Here is a 25560-nt window from a genome sequence, read left to right as displayed (position 1 = left end):
GTGATTTTGATCAAGTTTGTTAGTACGTTTCCTGCTATTGAGACTGAGGTGGAGAAATATTACCACAGAGATTTAGCCTTTTACTCCATTTTGGTTGTGAAATTCGACAGTTTGCCCTCGAAAAGAAACTTAACCTTTGAAGTAAGATAGATACAATCCTTTTTTTGCTTACCAATAATCCTTGAAGAGCTGAGGAAAGTATATGACTTCAGATTTGCTTTGCAAAATGAATTCATAAGAGGTACAGTTTAAAAATTTTCAAGGAGCCGACAACTTAATTATAATGGTTCATATAAGAAAAAAAAAATCGAAGTGTGACTTTTTACAAAAATGACCTCAGTCCTGAATGCATTTAAACAAGAACTAAGTCTTGATTTTCTACTAAAAAACTGGAAGCACTAATTGGGCTCGTGGCCCCTCCCTAATGTTCTCGCTGCCCCTATCAACTTTTTAGCAGAAACGTAGGCATGTTGAAATTTGTTGGAAAACGAATGGCACAAACATTTTTAACCTCTATTATTAAAGGTACATATATGGCTTGAGATCCCTCCCCCTTGGCGTGCTGTGGTGACACCCCTACCAAGACCTTGCACCTTATAACATCAAGTATTCTAAGTCTTCCTATCTCTCTGATATTTTCAATTCAAAATAACACCTTGCCTTTGCTATTATACTTTTTACATCTTCTCCGTACCCACCATCTTTACTACTGGGGCTACTCAAGTAAGTGAACCTATTCACTTTATCAATTTACTTGTCATGAAATGTCACCTCTTCATCCTCATTTATTCTTGGTCTAAACAATTTAGTCAGTAAGGAAATCGGTAAAATATTTCAAGAGCTACAAAACATCAAGAGAAGATGGACTACCATCACAGCTTTGTAAAGGAAGCCTATCCTTGGCCAGCACACTGTTGTCCTTCCTCAAAAGACCTGAACGATCGAGTACGTCCCCCAGGATTGGAGGAATGTAACAATCATTTCAGTGTTTAAGAAAGGCAATAGGAACGATTGCAAAAATTATTAAATCATCTCGTTCATGGACATCCCTGGAAGGACTGCAACGATCATTGTCATAAACAGACGTAGAACCGAAAGAAATTGCAGAACTTGAGAAAATCAAGATGACTCCCAAGAATGGGTTGCATAGATTACATTCTCTCTTTTCGGATCTATCTATACCAGCGCTCTATCCATAACAGAGTAAAACACTACTATCATTTAGAACTTTATAGAAACATTTGATTCAGAACTTAACCCGCTACTATTAGGAATCATGCTAGAAGATGAAAGTTGCAACAAAGCTGATGAATATTATGAAAGCCTACCATTAGAACAAACATCTGGGATGTCTGCAAAGCACTTCAAAATATCTTAATAAGTGCGGCAAGGATGCCCAGCTTTCCCGACCACTTTTATCTATATGATCAATTAGGATTCAAGAAGTTCGTAAGATCAGAAGAAAAAATCAATCAAACCAACAGTGAAAAAATAGGATGTATTGAGTATGCAACCGTTGGCACACTCCTCACTGAATCAACCGTCCGAGGCATGAACGCGTTGCAAAGTGATAAACAGCGCTATTTACATAAAAAAAATGAGTGATGTATATTCTGCCTCAAGGTACTCGAATCTTTGACCGGAAGTGCTAAGGAACCATTGACCACCTCGAATTTTAACTTAGCTAAAGAATAAGCAACGAACAATTAATGCTAATGTTCAATTAGAAGCATTCAGTATCCGTTGTTGCCAAGAGCAGAAGGCTCAGATTGTCTGGGAATGTTATGCAGCGCCTAAGGAAGTATCTGACTTACTAGTCCGTTGAATCTAAGCCCCCTACCCAGCAGAATAAATAGTAAGGTGAAACTAAATCTTTTTGCATTAAACAATAGAGAAAGACCTTGAGCCTTTGAGTGGGTTCCAAAAGCTCGACCGTGGTTAAAATAATGGCTGGAAATCACCCGCCCTCCAAGCAAAAGACCGAAGACAGTAGCAGTATTTGATTCAGCGTTTTGTTGGCGGTAAGTTTAGCTAAACAGACTGTGCCTCGTGTCAAGTGCAAGCAGGACTTAGTCTTCCTAACATAAATTTCAAAACCTATTCGCTCACCATGAAATCTCCAGACCTCCAAAAATTTGTTCAAAATTTTTTATCTATGCACATAAATCATCTACATAATCTAATTGTGGAAACCTTTATCTTTCCGTTTGATATTACATTTTCTGCAGAAATTAAAATTCCTCTCAGATTCAGTAGAAACTCGGCACTCGAGTTATTAAGAACAGGAGCCAAAGTTTTGTTAAAAATGCCTGAGATGTATTACTTAAAACGTGTGCATACACTTTCTTCAACAAGTTGACTTTGTACATGGCTTAGGGTGTGTTTTCTAATACAAGCATAATTGGTAATAAGTAATTATATTCGTTAAAAATCCAGGAAATAACACAATAAAATGAGCGGTTTATATTACTACAAGTGCAGAACAGGCAAAATATTAGCCCCTTTTCTTAGCATTTTAGGGGGTATATTTGTTGCTTTCTACTATTTTAGGTAAAAGGTAACAACAAATAGTTAATGAGCATTAAAAACACCTTCCGCTACAATAATTACTGGACATTTTGAAACAAAGAACAATCTTGAAGGGTGCCCCCATTTTTATATATGAAGCCCTTACCAAACAGAGAATAAATGTGCTTGTAGTTGTCTTGTGTATGAGTGTCTACGCGAATGGGAATTGGTGACGATAGTTATTAGTGCCAATGTATTCTAGATTATAGGAAATTACCTCATCCAAGGATCTATTGGACAGTATAACCCTAACCCATACCAGTTTCCTTTGTATAAGTCGGTTTTCCTCTCTTTTTATGGGTTACATAATATAATATCAGTTTTTCCAAGGCAAATTTGCTGTGTTTTAATAGTAAACGAAAGAACTTTTGGCTGTAGATCAATGGTCCAGGTAGCCTAGATTATTAGTACAATTTTCTGTCAGTCTGTGAGGGGTATGCGTTGCTTGGGGCAAATTATGCGATGCTTCCCGTGTTTTTTCCAGATACACATTTGGAACTGAATCGACTCTGTCTGAGCTTACAGAGTCACACCACTGACCTTTGTCCTAAACCAAATAATAGGCAACACCGCGAATCGAATACTTACCAGGCATTCTATATTCAACTCAAAAATACGCACCTTATAGGATTTTCAGACTGATAGGAGTACATTATAGCCTTGGAATGATTCTAGTATTTCTTTTCTGCATGACAGTTTAGACCTTCTTTCCAGTCCTTCCCTTGTAATGCATACCAAATCCAAGAGAATACTTCTTCAAGACACGCACTGAATATTTTGACACCAAATTGTAACCTTGATTCTTCGGCCTTTATGAAGCATTTCTTATTGATGGTTCATATTGTAATTTATTATGTGATAAAATTTTGTATTGCAACGAGTGTCTTCAGTTAATTCGTCCTGCTTCAACTTCGGATGGTTCATACTACTTTATATAGAACGTTTATTTATTTTTGGATAAAAGGAGACATTAGATGTCTCGCAGTCTCACGAAGTATTAGTCAGGCCAAAATTTTCTTTTTATGAAAAATCATTAGATTAATTTTATAATTTGTGTAATTACTATTTTTCTTTAACCTTGACTATCCTAGCTTTTTTTTATTTGTGCACATTCCATGGTTGGGGTCTGTCCAACTGTTAGAACAGATTTATCAATTTGACACATTGGTCCTGATGTCTGAAACTTGGATGAGCTATATCTCAATTTTAAAGCAAAAATCTGAAGAATTGTTAAAGTTTTTTTTCGCGAGTGCTGTCATTTGCTTGTTTTAGCGTTAGTTGGTTTTGCTTTATATAAGCATTTAGAGGAACACATTTCTCCCTTCTCCCCTGTCTACGTGCTAGTAAAATATACATCTTAATTCTGTATATATTCAAGTGTTTTCCATCTTAAATGTGCTAAACAGCTAACAATGCTTAACTTTTAAACATATGTATCCTTCATAGGAACAATAGATGGCTGATACCTTGAATATGATCAATGTTTGGCATCACAAAAACACTCAGTAAAACGACCATTTTTTTACAGCTAACACATCAGGATCGTATGTACCATGCACCACAAAATTATGTTATTGAAGTAACTCCTATGCTAAGAGAAAACTCTGAACTGTTTCCCATGCTATTCCAGAACTCAACCCTTGCAAGCAGTAAATAAAATAGTCCTGATTTTAGTTCGGCAATACAGCTGATTTCGGAGGGGGGAAGGGGTAAATAAGGAAAAATTATTTTAATAGTCAATATGGCATGAGTTTCAAATTATATATTCTGATTAATCAAGTCTCAGCCCTTTCCATGATATTAGTAACTTTGTTCATAATACCAGTTTTGTTGAATAAAAACAAATTAACCTAACTGCATTAAAGAACAAATACACAAGCGGATTTTTTTCTTTAATGTACCTCAAGTACAAAAAGTTCACTTGAGTTCTTTTACTTGTAAGCCAGGTGGCAAAGATTTCTTCAGCTTTTCGGCCTTTTCACTGTCTGTGATAACAAGGGTGTAAAGGAACCGACTACAACGAAGCTTAAATTTGGTGTTGTCTGGATTCTTCTTAATCTTACAAGATTTTGCATCCTTCCTCCTTGCTTTGATCAAGAAGTCTTTGATTTCCATTAACTGCTTCGGCTGTAAATAAATAAACTGAATAAGAATGGAGCATATTATGAGAAAGAAAATAGTATTTGCACACAAAAAGGAAAAAACAAACAAAAAAAAACTCAAGTCTTTTTTGTCTCAAATGTTCTTGTCCCCAAAAAAGGATATAATAGACAGAGTAATCACTAAAGACAACAAAAAAGGACACAAACGCACATTGAACATTCAGATACTTAGCAAAAACCCTTCATTACATGCATACAATAATACAAACAAACTATTGTGAACAAACTGACGACCATGGGTGATGAAATTTTCTTTGGAAACGGGATTAAGATTTATTAATGCTAAATTTTGGTCTGCAAAGTTATGCATATGGATAATATTACGGTTTCCTGTCCACGGAGGCTAATATAAAAGACACTTGGTAAATCTGAAGAGCATTGATTGTAGGTGTTTTTTTTTTATCTGTAATTATGAAAAAAATTTCCAGAATGGAACAATATAAAGCCGACACGAAAGGGCTAGAAAGATGGATGGATGGATGCTAGAAAGTGTTGATTGAAGTGCAGTCCGTTTTTAGGATTCCGGCGCAAGAAATACTAATTGTACACTCAACGTGGGATATCAGCAAACGGCCAATGTGGCAAATAGATGAGTCAAACAGAAGGCCCAAGTATGTAATTTCATCTGCGGGGTTAGTAAGAAAGCCATCCAGATTTAGGAGAGAAGGAGAAGGGAATTCACCAATTGAAAACAACAACTATCGTTTTCTCATAACTGAAAAGCCTTCCGATTTTTGCATATTCGACTGAGAATTCAAAATTTCAAGACTCTCTGAAATTTTGCTCAATGCACTAGATTGTACAGCAAGATTCAAGATGGCATCAGCTTAGTAAATTAGAGACACATTGATTCCCCCTAGAATATTCCTTCTAGTCCTGGACGCCTGAGCGTCCAGGACCCTTATTGAACAGGGTTGGGGAGGTGACAGCTCTGTCTAGTCCTTTTTTAACAAGGATGGGGTACTGGGGAATCAAAGGCATATTCGAGGGATTTGAAGAGTTTTGCCTCACACAAGAATCAATGCAATTGGAATTGATGAAGAGCAGATTGCAGAGGTAAACGGGATGGGACCTTAAAATGTATTCTGAGACTGCTATATAGATCCCTGAGAGAACTAACGACTGACAGGTTAATGCCTCAGTTTGAATTTTTTTTTCTTTTTAAGTGAAAAGTAGAAAAAGGAGGGCCTATTTGATCTTGGGTGTTCAACTGACTTAAAACCTTCAGGAATCGTCCTCTGGTCTAGGAGGATGACATGCTACTAGGAACAGGTGTTAGGGGTCTTAGATATGGGCCAGCAGTTTTTGTCCCAGATCAATCCCAAAATTACTGCTGTATATCCTTGGGCCAAGATGATCCCAACATTGCCTTAGACCTTAGTTTCTCCAGAGGCACACAGGGAGTCAGTGAGTAGCATCTAATCTTCCCTCAAGTGGGCTGCTGTGTAGATGTCCTTTCATTCTGGGATGAGACTCGTCTTGAGGGCTCTTCTGTCATGTTTGAACGTTCTATGGAGCCTGTTCTTCTATCCTCATTGGCTACATACACCTTTAGGTTGCCATTGGAGGAACATTTTTGGAGGTCTATGACCTGACATACAGGGGATATGCCCAAGGCATCGCTATCTTTGTTGCCTCACAATGGAGGCAAAGTCTGGTTGGCAAGTGCACCACGGATTTCCGCATTACTGACATGACCTCTCCAACTGATCCTTAGGATCTAGCAAAGACAGTTATTTTTAAAAGACGGTAAGACCTTTCTCCTGTTCCACAGTTAGCTTTAGGTATTCCATAGAGTAGCTCAGAACAGATATATTGCTCTGGAACAGTCAGAGTTTCAGCTTCTGTGAGAATACTATGGATTTCAAGACTGGTGGAAGTCTCTGAAATGCTGTATTGGCTAGGGCTATTCTGGTGCGAAATTCTTATTTCAGAGTCACCACTAACAGACTTTAAGTCTATCACCTGATCGATGTTTTTATTTCCTAGTTGGATTCCAGTGGGTTATTTGCTAATTGACATAGGTTTAGTCTTTAGACCATTGATATGTAATCCAAACTGTTCAGACTTCTTCGCGAGTTGTCCAGGAATCCCTAAAGATCAGGGATGAGCCTAATGTATGTAAAAATACTTTGAGGCACACACCCCTAAAAAAGGGCCATACATCATATTAAACCACTGAATGTAGCATGGATAAATCAGTTCAGACAGACACCATCGCTGCAGAAAATACTTTTCTTTTTAAAAAAATTGTTACTTATACCCTAAAGTTCTCAGACTAAGAAGAACCCAACACAGAAAAAAAAGAAGAAAAAGTCTCCTAAAAATGGCCCCCAACTAGGGAACAATGTTTTATCAATAGCTCGAGACTTAAAAGTACAAGTCTCTAGGATAAGAGGATCTCAACATACAAACAACTTTAGTTTGGGGGCATTGGATACCCCAAGAAGGTCAAGCGTTTTCCGACTGGGTTGAAAATTTCAATAACGGCTTCATGGGCTCAAGGACAAGTGGTTTTGGCCCGGTTTTGGGTTTCATGAATTGATGCAACCAAACTTCTTTAAATCGTTTTCTTGTCCTAAGTTCCTTTAACCCAGTGTACATGGCAAACAGGTTGCCAACCAACTGACAATAGAACGAATTTGGCCATATTTTGGGCGTCATGAATAATAATAGATTTAAAAACTTTGTCTTCGTTGTCCCTGCCTATATACCCTCTAAGTTAAAGCCAACTAAAGAAAACAAAATTTGTTTGCCCAGTTTCCAAGTTGGTTAAGTAAAAATCATCCTCGGGCCTTCTATAAGGTTTTACAGGAGGCTTATACTCTTATTTGTAGTAATTTATGTCTTAAAATCGACTTAATTATCCATTTTCATTTCTGTTAGTTTTGGGTCCCAACTATTCATTCATTACAATTTCTGTTTGTTTCAAACTTGAATTTTTTCATGACTTCGTTTTTGATCATTTTAGGTTTAATATGATCCTTTACTCTTTTTTTGAAAATTTCTTTTTTGGAAGACGTTTGGTTTTAATTAATCAAGTAAAAATAGAAATTCTATATGCTTTTAATGTCAAATAGTCTTTTGTGACAACCCTAGAGCATCATCATTCTTAAAATATATTTCACAGGTAAATCGTTTGAGTTTCTTTCTTTTAGGGTGTTTGAGTTAGCATATCATCTGTTCCTCTTTACTTGAACCCTAGGAATAAATTTAATCCAAAGCTATATAAATTCACTATACAAAACAAACAAAAACAAAATGATACATTTGAAGTGAAAGTCCTATCTACAGACCTCAAAACAATCCGAGACCAAATTGACTATTATCAATGTACACAGAAACTACTTCAGTAGTATCTAAGAACTTTCAGTTAATCCTTACCATAAGTACATGAATTTCTGCCTTGATTAAAAAAAGAACTAAATCAGTCTCAATGAGTATTAATCTTTATGATTAAGACCCAAAATGATGGTCATTGCCCTTTCTAAAGCCCCAGCCCAAATCTTATTTTCATAAAAAGAGAATAAGAGGATTATTAATATAGCCGATTACGAATCTCGTGTCCCAAAACGCTAATCAAGATACAGGAGTACAAATATGACCAACCTTCATGAATGAAGAACCCTATTAAGGGTCCTTGAGGATATGAAAGGGGTTGCCACCCAGTGCCAAGAATCACTAAATTCTCGCAAAACAAATCACTAAATCAGAACATAAATCACTAGATTATTGACTAAAAATCGCTAGAATTAAAATACTCTTTATGATTTTAATTAATAGTTTTTTTTTGTTTCTTTACCATGTTCGATACAGGCAAATACCTAGATGACAAACACCATGTTCTATAGGAAGGAAAATACCTAGATGTTGAAGAATATTTTTAGATTGATCTTTTTTCTCAAGCAAAACTTACCCTTAAAATTTTGAAAAATGTCCTTTTGTATTTTTATGCAGAGAATAGAACAAAATCCTTGCTTCATCCTTGTATTTTCCCAAATTGGTACCATCGGCTTATACCCTGATCACTGAAAATTGGTTATCAGTGATCTAATCGAAATATTTGCTTTTTCTTTTTTTCCTTGTCAATTCAAAATGCCAGTTTCCCCCCCAAAAGATATAAAAACTTTTCTTTTTACTTTAGCTGAGCTAGTATAATTGCTGGAACACTAGTGACAATTTTGAAAATGGCCTTTTTATATTTTCATGGAAAAAAATTGTCCCACCCTTCACAAATTTTGATGAGCATCGATCTTCTATCTTCTTAAAAAAAGAGGTACTTGTATATTTTTGCATAGTAGAGGGAAGTTGGAGTAAAGTAACTTAACCTTACTCCCACCCCCTAATGTGCAAATATATAGCCCAAATTATACAAGTTCAATGCATTCTGTCACCCATTATTTGTCTTTGTGGCTATGAAACCGGTTTTCAAAGATTGCGCATTATCCTTAGCAAATTAGCCTTCGCATACTTTCATCTCCAGACCTATCCTCAGGGGCTGCGCGAGTCTTGTTCAATCTAAAGGTATAGTTTTATGAGCCTTTCAACTATGCTAAACAAAATGGCTATCTCAAACTTTTGATCAAATAATTTTTGGGAAAAAAGGACGTGGGAGGGGGGCTAGTAGCAGTCCAATCTTTATGGTCAAATAAAAGGGACACAAGAGATTTTAATTTCAGTTCAAATTAGCCCTCTCCCAATATACTAGAACTGTTGGTTTGTTACAATCACCCATGAAAAAAAAAAAAAAAAAAAAAAAAAAAAAAAAAAAAAAAAACACATCTGTGATTTTTCTTCTGGCAAAAAATACAAAATTCAACACTTCTGCAGATAGGGGCTTGAAACCTCTACAGTTGAGTTCTCTGATACGCTGAATCTAATGGTTAAGTTTTAATGAAAATTCTTTGATTCTCTGAGGGTATTTCCACCCTCTTCTGAAAATCTGGCAAATATTTACAGTTTTGTAGCCTTTATGGGCAAAACTAAGCCTTATGGATCTTATATATTTGGAATCAACATAATAAGATGATATATTGATATCAAAATTCAGTTTCTTAAAATTTTGGTTACTATTGAGCTGTGTTGCTCCATTCTTAAAGTTTGTTACAACAAACTGTTTAATATGTTAGCACATAAATTCAAAAACTTAAAGAATATGATGTTATCTGCACTTATTAGGTGTTTTAATTACAATATGAGAACTTGGAGGATTCTAAACAGGAGGAAATGGTGTCTTTGCACACGGTGGACCAATCAAACACCAGAGATGAGGTCTTAACCACACTAAACCAAACAGTCAAACTCTAGTTCAATTCACTGTACTCAATTCTACAAATTCTAGTTCAATTCAATGCAATTGTACACTGGGGTTCAGGGAAATATACTTCTGGCCAAGTACTTTAATATCATTAAACCACCCTCAGATGTCAGACCAACTTCACAGTAGCTAATGAGCTACTATGGACCTAAAATCCCAGTCAGTGGAGCATGTCACAACCAAATAACAATCTAAACCGCATCAATGTCAAATCCCCATCCTAGGGTTCAAATGAAGCACTGATATAAATTTAGTAAAACTAGTTATGAATGTGAACTTATGAACTGGGAAGCTGGAAGGGGATTGTCATTTTCCTTTTAAGGAAGGCATCATACAGAAGCTTATCCTGCCAGAGGTTCCAGTATCTCTTATGCATAAGCTAAAATAAGAGCACAGGCAAATCAAACAAGACGGAATCATTAAAAAAAAAAGAAAAAAAAATCAAACATAAACAAGGGTAAATTCAGTAGTTGCTATTGAAGAGAAGGACAATGGTATTATAGTCTGTATACAGCCCATTGACCTAGACAAGGAAATCATGCACCCACCAAAGTTGCTAACATTTAGAGACAATTTATTCCAGCTTACAACCAAAATTGTACCAGAAGAGATTAAATTGTACCGTCTCTGACACTTGCTTAAAAATTTGTTACTTGCATTACTTTGTAATATTTGCTGGCAGTTGTGTTTAACTGATTTTTCTGACAACTGAGACAATATATTTATAACACTGATTGGAAAAATAAACCCTAGGAAATAGCAATCCCATTGCTTGAAATATAAAGAATGCTTGTATAGACCTTCTAAGCTTAACACAATATCAGCCCTAAGTTGCTTAAAGCTCTTTAGACAAAAGCTTCAGCAAAATTAACACCTTAGGTTTCCATGGACTAGTCTACCTACCAGCACACCCTTGGTGAGTCATATGTTGACCACATTCATTGATCATCCTACCTAAGTTCTTGGTCATGCAAAGTTAATTTAATTTAACAGAAGTATTTTGAATATTTTTCACAAGAAATCCAATTTTACACACACAGAAGTAATAAAATATAAAAAATGAATTTTTGTGCTAGTTCGTTATTATTTCTCCTTTTTTTGTAGTCCAGCTTTTTGATACATGCTTCCACAGTTTTTCGACTTCAAATGCAAAACCATTTTCAAGGAAAATCAATTCTTTTGGATGATCTGCTTGGGACTGAGAAGACCATTCAAGGTGGTGAAACTAGAACAATTTCTAACACAAGTTTTGTTCAGATTTTCCTCAGCAGCTGTGGAAGCACAGGGGGAGAACAAGAAGGCTTGGAGTTCAAGACCCAAGCAAAATGAAAGTCTTTTTTACCCATGAACATCTTTTGCCTATAAACCCAAGTCAGATACATGGCTAAATCTGAGTCAATCTAAACATCAGGTTTAGGGTAAAAGAGGAGTTTCTTTGAGTCTTACAGGATACCTTCTAGACCACTACTACTTAGTATATTTAGAAAATGACCCAGCAGTGGTGCCAATTTTGGCTTACCATACTCTAAGCCTCATACCAAAAAGTTTCTAATATACCACATTGTACCAGGACCCCTAAATTGTGCCAAGAATGGCAAAATTGTACTGCGTTGGCAACTCTAGCACCCACCATACACCATACCTAAACTGGAAGACATAACAACAAAACTACATTGAGCCAAACACTTTAGTCAGACAGGCACCAAGTCACTCATGAGTGACCAGGCTACTAGTCACTCATTTTGGACAAAGAAGCATCCAACAACAACTGAAGAGCAAAAGCATTTACTAGCTATCCTAAAAAGAGACAGCTGGCATTAGGCTAGGTTCTCGCTTTATTTTCATGCTGACCAATGATCTGCATATTGTCCAAGTGTAGCAAGTCTAGCCTTCATGCACAATTAAAACAAAGTGCAGATACACTGTTTTCATATTACACAGTCAACTTGGTTTCTCTTCTTTTTATGGCACTTGGTATTAACCAAGTGACATATAGCAATCACAAATTCTGTCAGTCTGTCAGTCCTGGTTTTGCTACGTTAGGCACTTCCAGGTAAGCTAGGACGATGAAATTTGGCAGGCGTATCAGGGACCAGACCAGATTAAATTAGAAATCGTCGTTTTCCCGATTTGACCATTTGGGGGAGAGGAGTGGGGGGGCCGTAAATTTGGAAAAAATAGAAAAATAGAAGCATTTTTAACTTACGAACCGTTGATCAGATCTTAATGAAATTTGATGTTCGGAAGGATATCGTGTCTCAGAGCTGTTATTTTAAATCCTTACCGGATCTGGTGACATTGGAGGGAGTTAGGAGGGGGAAACCTAAAATCTTGGAAAAAACTTAAGAGTGGAGGGATCGGGATGAAACTTGGTGGGAAAAATAAGCACAAGTCCTAGATACATGATTGACACAACCGGAACGGATCCGATCTCTTTGGGGTAGTTGGGAGGGGGGTCAATTCTAAAAAATAAAAAATGAGGTATTTTTAACTTACGAGCGGGTGATCGGATCTCAATGAAATTTGATATTTAGAAGGATATCGTGTCTCAGAGCTCTTATTTTAAATCCCGACCAGATCTGGTGACACTGGGGGGGGGAGAGTTGGGAGAGGGAAACCTAAAACTTGGAAAACACTTAGAGTGGAGGGATGGAGATGAAACTTGGTAGGAAAAATAAGCACAAGTCCTAGATACATGATTGACATAACCGGAACGGATCTAATCTCTTTGGGGCAGTTGGGGGGGGGGAGGTAATTCTGAAAAATTAGAAAAATAGGTATTTTTAACTTACGAACGGGTGATCGGATCTCAATGAAATTTGATATTTAGAAGGATATTGTGTCTCAAAAATCTTATTTTAAATTCCAACCGGATTTGGTGACATTGGGGAGGGGGGAGTTGGGAGGGATCGGGATGAAACTTGGTGAAAAATATAAGCACAAGTCCTAGATACATGATTGACATAACCGAAACGGATCAGCTCTCTTTGGGGTAGTTGGGGGGGGGGGGGGTTAATTCTGAAAAATTAGAAAAAATGAGGCATTCTTAACTTACGAAGAGGTGGTCGGATCTCAATGAAATTTGATATTTAGAAGGATATCGTGTCTCAAAGGTCTTATTTTAAATCCCGACTGGATCTGATGACATTGGGGGAAGTTTGGGGTGGGGGAACCTAAAATGATGGAAAACGCTTAGATTGGAGGGATCGGGAGGAAACTTGGTGGGAAAAATAAGCAGAAGCCTTAGATACGTGATTGACATAACCGAAACGGATCCGCTCTCTTTGGGCTAGTTGGGAGAGGAGGGGGTTAATTCTGAAAAATTACAAAAAATGAGGTATTATTAACTTACAAACGGGTGATCGGATCTCAATGAAATTTGATATATAGAAGGATATCGTGTCTCAGAGCTCTTACTTTAAATCCCGACCGGATCTGGTGACGTTGGGGGGGGGGGTTGGGAGGGGGAAACCTAAAACTTGGAAAACACTTAAGAGTGGAGGGATCAGGATAAAACCTGGTGGGAAAATAAGCACAAGTCCTAGATACATGATTGACATAACCGGAACGGATCCGCTCTCTTTGGGGCAGTTGGGGGGGGGGGTTAATTCTGAAAAATTAGAAAAAATGAGGTATTTTTAACTTACGAACGAGTGATCGGATCTCAATAAAATTTGATATTCAGAAGGATATCGTGTCTCAAAGCTCTTATTTTAAGTCCCGACTGGATCTGGTGACATTGGGGGGAGTTTAGGGTGGGGGTACCTAAAATGATGGAAAACGCTTAGATTGGAGGGATCGGGATGAAACTTTGTGGGAAAAATAAGCTGAAGTCTTAGAGACGTGATTTACATAATTGGAACGGATCCACTCTATTGAGGGGGGGGGGATTAATTCTGAAAAATTAGAAAAAATTACATAATGAAATGAAATATCAAATGAAACTTCATATTTAGAAGGACCTCGTAACTCAGATCTCTTATTTTAAATCTCAATCAGATCCAGCATAATTGGGGGGGGGGGCAGTTGGGGGGAACCGGAAATCTTAGAAAATACTTAAAGCGGTGAGATCAGGATGAAACTGGATGGGAAGAATAAAAATCTGTCTAAGATACGCGACTGACATAACCGGATCAGATCTGTTCTCTTTGGTGGATTTGCGGGGGGGGGGGGGGGGTAATTTTGAAAATTGAGGTATTTGCAACTTACGAAAGGGTGACCAGATCCTAATGAAATTTGATATTTATTAGGAGCTTGTGCTTTAAAGTTCTAATTTTAAATTCTGACCAGATCCTGTGACATTAGGGGGAGTTGGAGGAGGAAACCGGAATTCTTGGAAAACGTGAAAATTGGGGTATTTTTATCTTACGAATAGGTGATCAGATCTTAATGAAATTTGATATTTAGAAGGAATTCATGTCTCAGAGCTCTTATTTCAAGTCCCGACCAGATCTTTTGACATTGGGGGGAGTTGGAAGGGGGAATCTTGGAAAACACTTGGAGTGGAGGAATTGGGATGAAGCTTGGTGGATAGAATAAGCAAATGTCGTGATTGACGGAACCGTACTCGATTCGCTCTCTTTAGGGGAGTTGGGGGGAGGGGTTCAGTGATTTGGCGAGTTTGGTGCTTCTGGACGTGCTAGGACGATGAAAATTGGTAGGCGTGTCAGGGAGCTGCACAAATCTGTGCTTCTTCCCAAATACGACCATCTGGGGGGCTAAAGGGAGAGGAAAAATTAGAAAAAATTAGGTATTTATAACATACAAGTGGGTGATCGTATCTTAATACATTTGATATTTAGAAGGACATCATGACTCAGAGCTCTTATTTTAAATCCTGACCAGCATTAAGCCTCTTATTTTCCTTTTAAATCAATCTATTGATTCATAGAATCTTGTTAGAGCTCATACCATATGATCTCTTGGCTCTTAGCCCTTCTTGGCTCGTCACAAGTGCCATATGAGCTCTTAGCTCTTGTTTCTTTAGTTTCAGTTCTTTATCCATAGTAATGTCTGCTACTTTTAGGTTGACAGCATACATAGGTTAATTTTTGATTATTTTAAGTTTACTTCCTCCTTCTTTTTGGTGAGATATAACACACATACAAACGCACACAGACACACACACAAAAGAAAAAAAAAAAAACCTGTAGAATCTATATATATAAAAATAAGTTGTCTGTGTGTGGATCTGTGGGTGGATCAGGTGACGTCATGTTTGTTCGCATATGACGTCTGAATTATTTCACACTAATACAAAAGAAGAAAAAAAACTAAAAAAGGTAAAAACTACAAAAAAAAACTAAAAAGAAAAAAAAACTAAAAAAGCTAAAAAACTAAAAAAAACTAAAAAAAGGTAAAAATCTAATAACTAAAAAAAAACTGAAAAAAATAAAAAAAGGCAAAAACTACAAAAAAAAATAAAAACTAATAAAAAAACTAAAAAAGCTAAAAAACTAAAAAAAACTAAAAACTAAAAAAGAAAAAAACTAAAAAAAAGGAAAAAACTGAAAAATAAAAGAGAAAAAGAAAACTAAAAAAATATGAATAAATATATATAAAAATAAGTTGTTTGTGGGTTATGTCTGTCTGTCTGTCGAGTGACGTCGTGTTTGTCTGCATATGACGTCTGAATTATTTCACACTAATACAAAAGAAGAAAAAAAACTAAAAAAGGTAAAAACTACAAAAAAAACTAAAAAGAAAAAAAAAACTAAAAAAGCTAAAAAACTAAAAAAAAACTAAAAAAAGGTAAAAACTAAAAACTAAAAAAAACTGAAAAAACTAAAAAAAGGCAAAAACTAAAAAAAAAAATATAAATTAGCAATCAACAAAGCACCGAGACACAAATGACGACCGGGACACAGGGAGTATAAATGACGACCAGGACATAAGTAAAAAAAAAAAAACTAAAAAATCTAAAAAAATGGTAAAAACTACAAAAAAACTAAAAACTAATAAAAAAACTAAAAAATCTAAAAATCTAAATAAACTAAAAAAGAAAAAAAAGAAAAAAGGAAAAAAATAAAGGAGAAAAACAAAACTAAAAAACGAATGTATATACAGACCGGGACACCGGGATACAAATGACGACCGGGACACAGGGAATATAAATGACGACCGGGACACAGGGACACAACTACAATGGGGACGCCGGGGGGCACAGGGGGATATAAATGACGACCGGGACACCGGGACACAAGGAATATAAATGACGCCCGGGACACTCAAAGAGAAATCACAGACTGGAACACCGGGACACAAATGACGACCGGGACACAGGGAATATAAATGACGACCGGGACACAGGGACATAACTACAAAGGGGACGCCGGGGTGCACAGGGGGATATATAAATGACGATGGCGACTCAGGGAATGGTCGATTAGCAATCACCATCAACAAAGCTCAAGGGCAATCATTAGAATCATGAGGTATAGATCTGAATACGGATTGTTTTCCCATGGACCATTATATGTTGCATGTTCAAGAGTCGGTAAACCTGACAATCTATTTATATGCACAGACAATGGGACAGCAAAGAATGTTGTATATTCGCAATCATTAGAATCATGAGGTATAGATCTGAATACGGATTGTTTTCCCATGGACCATTATATGTTGCATGTTCAAGAGTCAGTAAACCTGACAATCTATTTATATGCACAGACAATGGGACAGCAAAGAATGTTGTATATTCGCAAGTTTTACGTAGTTAAAAACATCTAGGGGGCTCCCATCTAGCCGGTGTTCCCTGTATAGCAGTTGAGCTTCTCTCTCGCTCTCTCTTTCGCTAATAAATACCAGACAGTGAGACAGTCATCCCATCTAGCTTATGCTAGCCGCTTAAAGTACGAATGCTTAAAGCCGTTGAATGGTTAGACTGTTTCTTTAGCGGCAATCAATGGCTAAACAGTAGACCAACAATATAGAGCCTTTCTTATGCCCATGTTTTACCGCTTAAAGAAAGGATGCCTTCAAGCCGAGGCTAGTTAGACCCGTTGCTATAGTGGTAGTCCATTGCTCTAAGCCCATACCAACACTATATTCCTCTTTCATCTGGTATTTCATTGAGCCTACGTTTGCCGCTTAAAGCACGAATCCTTAAAGCCATCAATGGTTAGACCATTGCTCAAGTGGTAGTAACCATCCGCTTCACACATACCAACAATATACTCATTCTCATATGGGCTTCCCATCTAGCCCATGTTCACTGCACTTTTTGTAGTCAATTACAGACAGTTGAATTTTTTGTTTCTGGCCCAAATCTCTTGGTGTATAAATGCAAGTTCACTTGTATAAGAGTCGAGGCAAATTGTAGGAGGCCCTTGTAGGCTTTGAATTGGACTCTTATTTCCATTTATATTCATTGTCAAATTTTACAATATATTGTCTCACTCGCCGTGAATTAACACGTTAGACCCTCCAACAGGTTGACTCTAGTTCAGCATTGTGGAGTGATATGCATGAGAGGAAAATTTTCATCCAAGTCAACTTGTAGTCAACCTGCGATTGTTCCCCAGCGAGAACCTCCAACCGGTACGACTCTAGTTCGTCATTGTAAAAAGACAGGTTTGCATGGAGCATAAATGGGAGACAGTAACAACGGCCCTCCAAGGGGTAAAATTAACCTGGACAATTTGTCTTGGCTTTTTTCGTCAATTGGCCATGACTTCCGTTCAAAAATCTGACTTCCGGCCATGACTTCCGTTCAATATATATATATATATATATATATATATATATCTATCTATATTCACAGGTGGGACATAGGGACACAACTACAATGGCGCGTAACGACTTACGCGCGCGGGGGGGCTTGGGGGGGGGGCGCGAAGCGCCCCCACCAACTAGGTGTTGGGGGTCGCGCCACCCCAACAGCTAGTATGATATAATAGTCAGCAATTTTAACATAGGAAAATTTAGACAAAAAAGCTGCACAATTGTCAGATGTCCTAGACAGATTCATTCAGACCTCTTCTAGCCTTGGTTATTAATCAATTCATTGATTTATTGCATTTGTTAAATAACATTTATTTATTAATACCAAATACAGTAAGCTTACAAGCTTGTTGTACTAAAGATAATAAAAGAAGAAGCTATGACAATGCTGACAACATAATGCACACATACAAAACTCCAATCCCTTCAGAATTGAAGAATTGGCAAATGTTTCAAACAAGGTACAAGCTTAGTTGCTCTTTGCTGTGATTTTTCAACCCTTGCTCTATCTTCTTTATTCAATGGATACCATACCGACAAATTGTATTTGAGTATAGGCTGAACTGTTGATTTAATTTATAAATGGCAATGAATGAACAGAGATTAAACTTATGGAAATTGCATATGAGACATAATAGCTGATAGTTTGCCTTAGGAGTTACTTCAGAGACATATCTGTCAAACCAAAGACTAGAGTCAAAATGAACACAAAGGTCACAGACATTTTAACAGGTAGAATTGAATGTCCAGCAAGATGGTACTGGTAACTTTGTTCTACTTTGTGAAAGTAATGGACAACCCTACACTTATTTTCGCTGACAAACATGGAGTTGACAGCACACTAATTGTGCACTACATCCAAGTCTTTGAAGCAATGAACCTTCATCTGAATTTGTCAAGGAGTAGCAAAGCTTTACATCATCTGCAAACATTTTAACTGTGGAATGGTGGACAACAAGAGGCAAGTCATTGATGAAAAGGTAGAAAAGTACCAGACCAAGGCAACTACCTTGTGGAACACCACTTAAAACCATCTCAGAAGAGAACAAAGCATCACCTACAATCACTAGCTGCATCTAATTTCTATTAGGCGTTCATAACAGAGGAAAAGTCATTTGTGTCATACTTGACACAATATATAGTAACCTTGTTTGACATTGCTACATACTTGAACATTTTGTCCACTTCTCAGCACTTCTAGCAATAAAATTATGCTTCTTGAAATGCAAGTGCATATTTTTTATTGTTTTATTGTTGCATTAACCTTTTTTCTTTTTTGTTTTTCTGTTAAAAAATTGTATCTAGGATGCATATACAAATTGCTTTGAATATATTCTTATTTTAGTTCCAATATACTTAAAGCTATTGACCTGTTATTTGTTCTTAAACACAAAGAGAATGTCATGCACAGAAATTCCTTGAATATTCTGTCCTCTGAAATATTATAGCATTTTTAAAAATTTATTCCCAAACCAATGTCTTATGTCAACTTTTAGAACTTACAAAAATCATTTAAGTGCAGGCTATCATTCACTCAAATTTTCAGGAATTCACTTTACTGAGATAATGAGAAAGGGGAAAAAAGTGATAAATCTGTATTACAACTGAACATCACAAAGGTCTTTTCAAGAAAGCCAGACAGAAAAAAAACAGCATTAGTCATGTTATGACATTCTACAAAAAGAAATATATATATATATATATATATATATATATATATATATATATATATATATATATATATATATATATATATATATATATATATAATGGTTTTACTATTGTTGCTTTTCACTTGGTTAAAACAATGGGAATTTCGTTCACAATAAGATGCAATTCAAGAGCAAAACTTACCATTTTGAATTTGGAGACAGATACCTGAAATGAAAGAACTAACCGTTAGGACAAAACAAAGTTAAACTGTCTTTGACATCCATTTATAAAGGCTAACACTGGAATATTACCTCAAACATTCTATTTCATTTGTTTATTCACTTTTTTTTGTCTAGGAGAGCACAACAAATGGTAAATGGTTAAATTGCCCTCTTTAGTCAGTGTTTTAAATGGGATACCCTAAGAGAGCAGTTTGAAATATTACTCTACATTTTTGTCAATGATTTACCAACATTACATTCATCATGAAATTATTTGGAGGTTTGTAATTAATATGGACCTTAACTTAAAAATAGCAAGTTTTTGGTTTCAACATCTTCTTCCAAGTGACCTTGAATCCCTGTTTTATTGGTGTGATTGAAATTTCATGGTTATTAGCTTATTTCCCCTTTCCCTCTATTATGGTAAAGATGCAAGCCTAAATTTTCTTATCTTATTTTGATGTGGTGCTCCTATAGAATCAGTCTGTGCATGAACTTCACATTTGCTTTGATTAATATTCAATATTTGACAGACATGAGTCACAACATGCAAAAATTGCTCATTATCTATTCTTTAACTCAAAAAAGAGTGCCTTAAGAATTTTCAGACTTATTACAAAATTTTGTCCATTTTCACCTGAAATATTACCCCTTAATTTGGTTTCTAACTGATTTGACCAACAGCAATGAAATGATTTAGATTACGACTACAAAGATGATTAATTAAAGGACCCTTCATACTCTCTGAAAATTATCTGCCTCTGAATTCATCCACAAGGATCATATTGTCAGCCCCCCCCAAGACATGGAAACATTATAAAAAACAACATTATCTTTTGCAATGCAAAGAGGAAGATTTTGACACCTCCGATAAAATTCAATTACGTTTAGGCACTATGAAAGCAAAAAAGTTTGAACAAAGTTTAAAATTTAATACTTGGAATTACATTTTTAAGGATATAAGTACAAATAAAGTTTTGATAGTGATGAGTAAACATTCCCTGTAAACTATTATCAAAAACTGTTAGTGCAAGTGATTTTCATTTTATTCAACAAACAGCAAAAATCCTTTCAATCATTACTTGCCTCTCCAGAGAAATATCTCTTAGAACAAGAAAATTTTGCTGGGAAAGGTCTCTATCTTTGTTTTAAATATAATAAGGTTCAAGAGAAACATCTTTACACAGAAACATGAGACAAATAAAAAATGTTAGTTAAGGATTCTAAACAACTTGAACAAAGATAAATCAAAAACCATTACAAAACTAAATAAGGGGAGCCCCTTAGTATTAATGGATAGTAGGGACTACAAAACAAAACTAAGCACTCTATAATATAATACATTGTATTATATATTATAATATATTATTATATTATATATATCATATATAATAATATAATATTCCAAGATAGACAAAAACCCTTCATCTAGAGTTTTACCTTTTTAAAAACAAGAGCCAACAACAGAGACTGAAGACCAGAATTATGGTAAAACTTTCAATTAGCTCATGAACAAGTTAGCTAGGATAAAAGTGGATACATTACTTGATACTTTTTCTAATGCTTTTTCATAATTTAATATTTGTTTCTGGGGAAATTCCATTTTGAGCCCTTAATAAGGCCCCAAGAGGAAACAGTGCATAGTAGCATAACCATAAGTTTAAAAACACAGTTTCTAAAAAACAGTCTAGTGAAAAAAATCACCATTTACAGCTCATTTAGGGATGGAAATGATTATTCTGCTTTGTCTTAATACTAAAATTTTATTTTGAAAACAAATTTGCAGGAATGTTCAAAAAGAGGATAAAATTCTAGATGAGCTACTTTTCCCTTTCACTATCTTGGAAAGTAGTTAGGTTAGGAATGAGACTTTCAGAGATGGATCTTCAGACTAAAGCATGTCATGGAAAGACATCTTTAAGTACCTTGTTCTATTCCTTTTTCCTCTAGAGGGCACTAGCCTTTATGACCTTTAAAAATCACTGTTTTATAAAATTGAAACCTTGCAAAATAGATCTTCTGCTTATATGAAGTACAAGAAAAGTATTTTCAGCTTCATAACTTTTCTTAATCTTAATTTTTGAGGTTTTAAAAATCTACAAATATATTTCCTAATATAGGAAAAAGCCCATTGATATGGCTTAAAATTTTACTCAAATAAATGGAATTGCATTATCAGTGGGACACCACACCCCATCACACCTACTAGTTGTGTCACCTCATAAATTAACAGCAAGATGTTCTACAGGAGGATGCAGTCCGCCTTATCTTGCTGTAAATGTGATTTAAGGTAATTTAAGAACTATAACCAGAGAGAGAGAGAGAGAGAGAGAGAGAGAGAGAGAGAGAGAGAGAGAGAGAGAGAGAGAGAGAGAGAGAGAGAGAGAGAGAGAGAGAGAGAGAGAGAGAGAGAGAGAGAGAGAGAAAGAGAGAAAGAGAGAGAAAGAAACTGAGCATTAAGGTATAATGCTATTTTGTTCAGATCCCAATAAGTAGGCAAATTTCTAAGACATAGAAATCAGAAGAAGGTTAATATAGTAGCTTGGCAATACCTTTCTAGAGAGGGTTTCTGGCCCTGGATTCATTACTGAAAGTTTTATTTTCATAACATAACCACTTTCCAAGATAGCAAAAAGTAGCTTGTTTATATTTTTACCAAAAAGAACTTGAAATTTATCACAATATCACAGCAAAACTGAAATTAATTCTGAGAGGTTCCTTGCTCCTTTTCAAAATTTCAGCAAATTTGCAAAAAGCAAGGAAAATAATAATTACCATTCCTGAATCAGCTACAAATGGAAATTTTTTCTCACATGTTTTTTTCTAACATGTCTTAAAACTTTTGGTGGTAAAGCTTTACTTTCATCACAAGCAGCCGAAAATACATAATACTGTATATAGGATTACTGTATAAGATTCTTATTGTTAGAGAAGCACATCCATTTTTATTTTAGCTTTCTAAAATCCCCTTCAACAAACTAAAAATGCATAAAGTGAGCAGGGTTTTGAAGCCAAGAGAAAAATGTTGGGGTTGGGCAATATAAATGAAAAATGACACAAAAAGAACATGCAATAATCAAAATCTAGCTATATGCAGTAATTCAAAAAAAAAAAATCCTCTCTTTAAAACTTAACACCATAGAAGCTTGCCCTTGTCTAACTGCAATTTCTAGGAAAATTAGGGCTGCAATGATGAAAGATCATGACCATAACAAACAAGGCTTAATCAATCAAACCTTGCCCCACTGCCCACAGGGCTCATGGACTAATATGCTTCACTCTATAGGCAATGATACCTGTAAGCAAAATTGGATTTTGTACTGCATACCTTTTGAAATATTTAACTAATTGCTCTGATTCACCAGTTCAAATTTCACCACAGGCTAATGTCACAACAGCTATTATTGCAATTGTTTGGACACATGGGTTTTTACATGGGTTTTTACATGGGTAAAGCATAGCATATATTAAATATGTAAACTAACCATTGCTGTATTTAATATAGTTAAATTTATAGCAAATAGTATAACTGGCATTCATAATAGCCAGATTTTATATTTTCAATCAAATGCATGCTTTTATTTAAAATTTGATGTGAAGGAAGAAGAAAACATCATAACATTGGAAAAATTAATTTGCCTAAATTAATATTGGAAAATCAGTGCTTGTGGATTATATAACTTTAAAAAATGGATTTATAATGAAACAGTAAGAATGAGATCAATGTTATAAAGTATTTAAGGTTTGAGACCAATTTTCTTAGCCATTTTGTCAAAATTTCAATAGGTATAGACCTGTCATGTAGGCAAATTTCAGGGCCCTCTAGAGGGAGAAGGAGCAGAGGTGGGTACTTTAAAATATCTTCCCAGGACATACTTTAGCCTGTATACCCATCCCTGAAAGTTTCATTTTCCTAACATAAACCCTTTCTGAGATAGCAAGAAGTCAATTAACTAGAATTTTACCCAAAATTGTTTTCATCTTCATAACTGTGCTCAATTCCATTTTATAAGGTTTTGAAGATATGAAAATACATTTTTTAAATTTTGAAAAAATACATTGATATGGCTCAAAATTCTACTCAAATAATAGGAATTGCATTTAATAAGGTAAAATGTTGTTTTGTCAAAATTTCAATAGGTATAGACCCATCATGTAGGCAAATATTAGGGCCCTCTAGAGGGAGAAGGAGTAGAGGTGGGTACTTTAAAATACCTTCCTGGAACATATTTTAGCCTGTAGACCCATCCCTGAAAGTCTCATTTTCCTCACCTAAACCCTTTCTGATATAACAAGAAGTCAATTAACTAGAATTATTTTGCAAGGTTTCACTTTTATAGTACATATTTTTTATGGTCATCAAAGGTCAGGGCCCTCTAGAGGGAGAAAGAGTGGAGGTAATTGCTTCAAAATACCTTCCTGGGACATACTTTAGTCTTTAGATTCATCCCTGAAAGTTTCATTTTCCTAACCTAAACCCTTTCTGAGATAGCAAGAAGTCAATAAACTAGAATTTTCCCAACAATAGTTTCTTAAATCCAAACAAATACCAGTTAGCTAACAGTTGGACAGTAGAAAAACCCCTAAAGCAGAAGGCAGCAGCCTGAATTTTACAGAAAGGGTCAACAAGAACATAAATTTTGTGTACTATTGACCTATGAGCAAAGCAACTTCTTGACATTTAAAAACCTCAGAAAAATCAATGAGCACAAAAAAGCGGATATCTTCAATATATGATTATGGCCTGTTTTATTGAACTTTAAAGAAATTACCTAGACTACAGACCAATCGAAAACGATAAACGAATGATATTGTACTTATGTAAAAGCAAGTTGGGAATGCAAAGAAACCGATTACAAACCCAACAGCAGGTCAGGTAATAACGATATAAACGATGGATCAAGATAATTCCCAGACCTTTTGCTGGTATAAATTTGAACAAAATCCTAATTTGTTGGTAATGAAAACGGCTTCAAAGAAAGTGAAATCCCTACCATTGAAGGATTACATTTTGTCGTTTTTTGCCATTATTTAGGGATTGTCTTTTAGTTTAATGGCTGAAAATTTCTACGTGTGAAAATTAAACTCTGAAGAAATGGCCATGAACAAAGTAGCAATTTTTGGTTCAACAGGTGTTACTGGAGAATGTTCCCTCCGAAGTGCTTTAATGGCAGGTAATAATACTAATCTTTTTACTGTATTCATGAATTAGAGACCATGAGCAACAGTTCCTAGCCTATGCTTTGGAAAACTCAGGTAGGCTAAGGGCTCAATGTTCCTATTACCTGAACAATTGTTTAGGGCCATGAAACTAATTTTAATAGATGCATTTTGACTTTTTAACATCTTTTCTCTCTTGCAGAACTACTGCAAACTCACCAACATGGAGTATTATATATTTGCACATTAAGGGGGGGGGGGTTTGTGGTTGGGTAAAGCATGGCATATATTAAATACAGCAATGGTTAGTTACGTATTTAATATATGCTATGCTTTACCCCCACCCCCTAATGTACAAATATATAGCCCAAATTTGTCTCTAAACTATTACAGATTCACAATTTCAAATAGCCTATCCAATCAATGAAAAAAGAAATGATTGCAATGAAAATGAATTGGAAATGATTGCAATTCTATATGTGTAAATAAAGAATATTTGGGCCAGAATAACTCCATAATGGTGAGTTTGTGGTAGTTTTGTGAGAGAGAAAGGATGTTCCAAAAGTCAAAATGCATCTATTAAAAATAGTTTCATGACCCTAAACATTTGTTCAGGTAATATGAACATTGACTGGCTAAGGTTTATATTAAAAAACTATTCAGGCATCCAAGAAATAAATTTACCTCTATAGATAGAATTTTTAAGGTTTATATTAATAGCCTAGACTATTCAGATATCTAAGAAATAAGCTTATAT

The 25560-nt window shown here is 35.6% G+C and overlaps 1 protein-coding gene and 1 long non-coding RNA gene across 3 annotated transcripts in view; one reads left to right on the top strand and one right to left on the bottom strand.

Moving 5' to 3' along the window:
* Window positions 1-4447: 4447 nt before the first annotated feature.
* LOC136027378 (uncharacterized) lies at window positions 4448-24664 on the bottom strand. Its single transcript, XR_010617588.1, has 3 exons — window positions 24561-24664; window positions 19624-19647; window positions 4448-4695 (listed from the first exon to the last, which is right to left on the bottom strand). It is a non-coding gene; the product is annotated as an uncharacterized LOC136027378 (long non-coding RNA).
* LOC136027377 (methylglutaconyl-CoA hydratase, mitochondrial-like) overlaps window positions 24662-25560 on the top strand; it is a 34577-nt gene continuing 33678 nt past the window's right edge. The window contains exon 1 of one of the 2 annotated variants that reach the window (XM_065704564.1): window positions 24662-24817. In XM_065704564.1, the coding sequence (XP_065560636.1) occupies window positions 24739-24817 (79 nt within the window). In that variant the 5' untranslated portion in view covers window positions 24662-24738. The remainder of the gene's footprint in view (window positions 24818-25560) is intronic. The other variant, XM_065704563.1, reaches the window with a different exon arrangement.

This window comes from Artemia franciscana, chromosome 5 (assembly GCF_032884065.1).
Source record: "Artemia franciscana chromosome 5, ASM3288406v1, whole genome shotgun sequence".
Taxonomy (NCBI): Eukaryota; Metazoa; Arthropoda; class Branchiopoda; order Anostraca; family Artemiidae; genus Artemia; species Artemia franciscana.
Note: the sequence above shows the minus strand (reverse complement) of the source record. Positions and strands in the feature narration are given on the sequence as shown.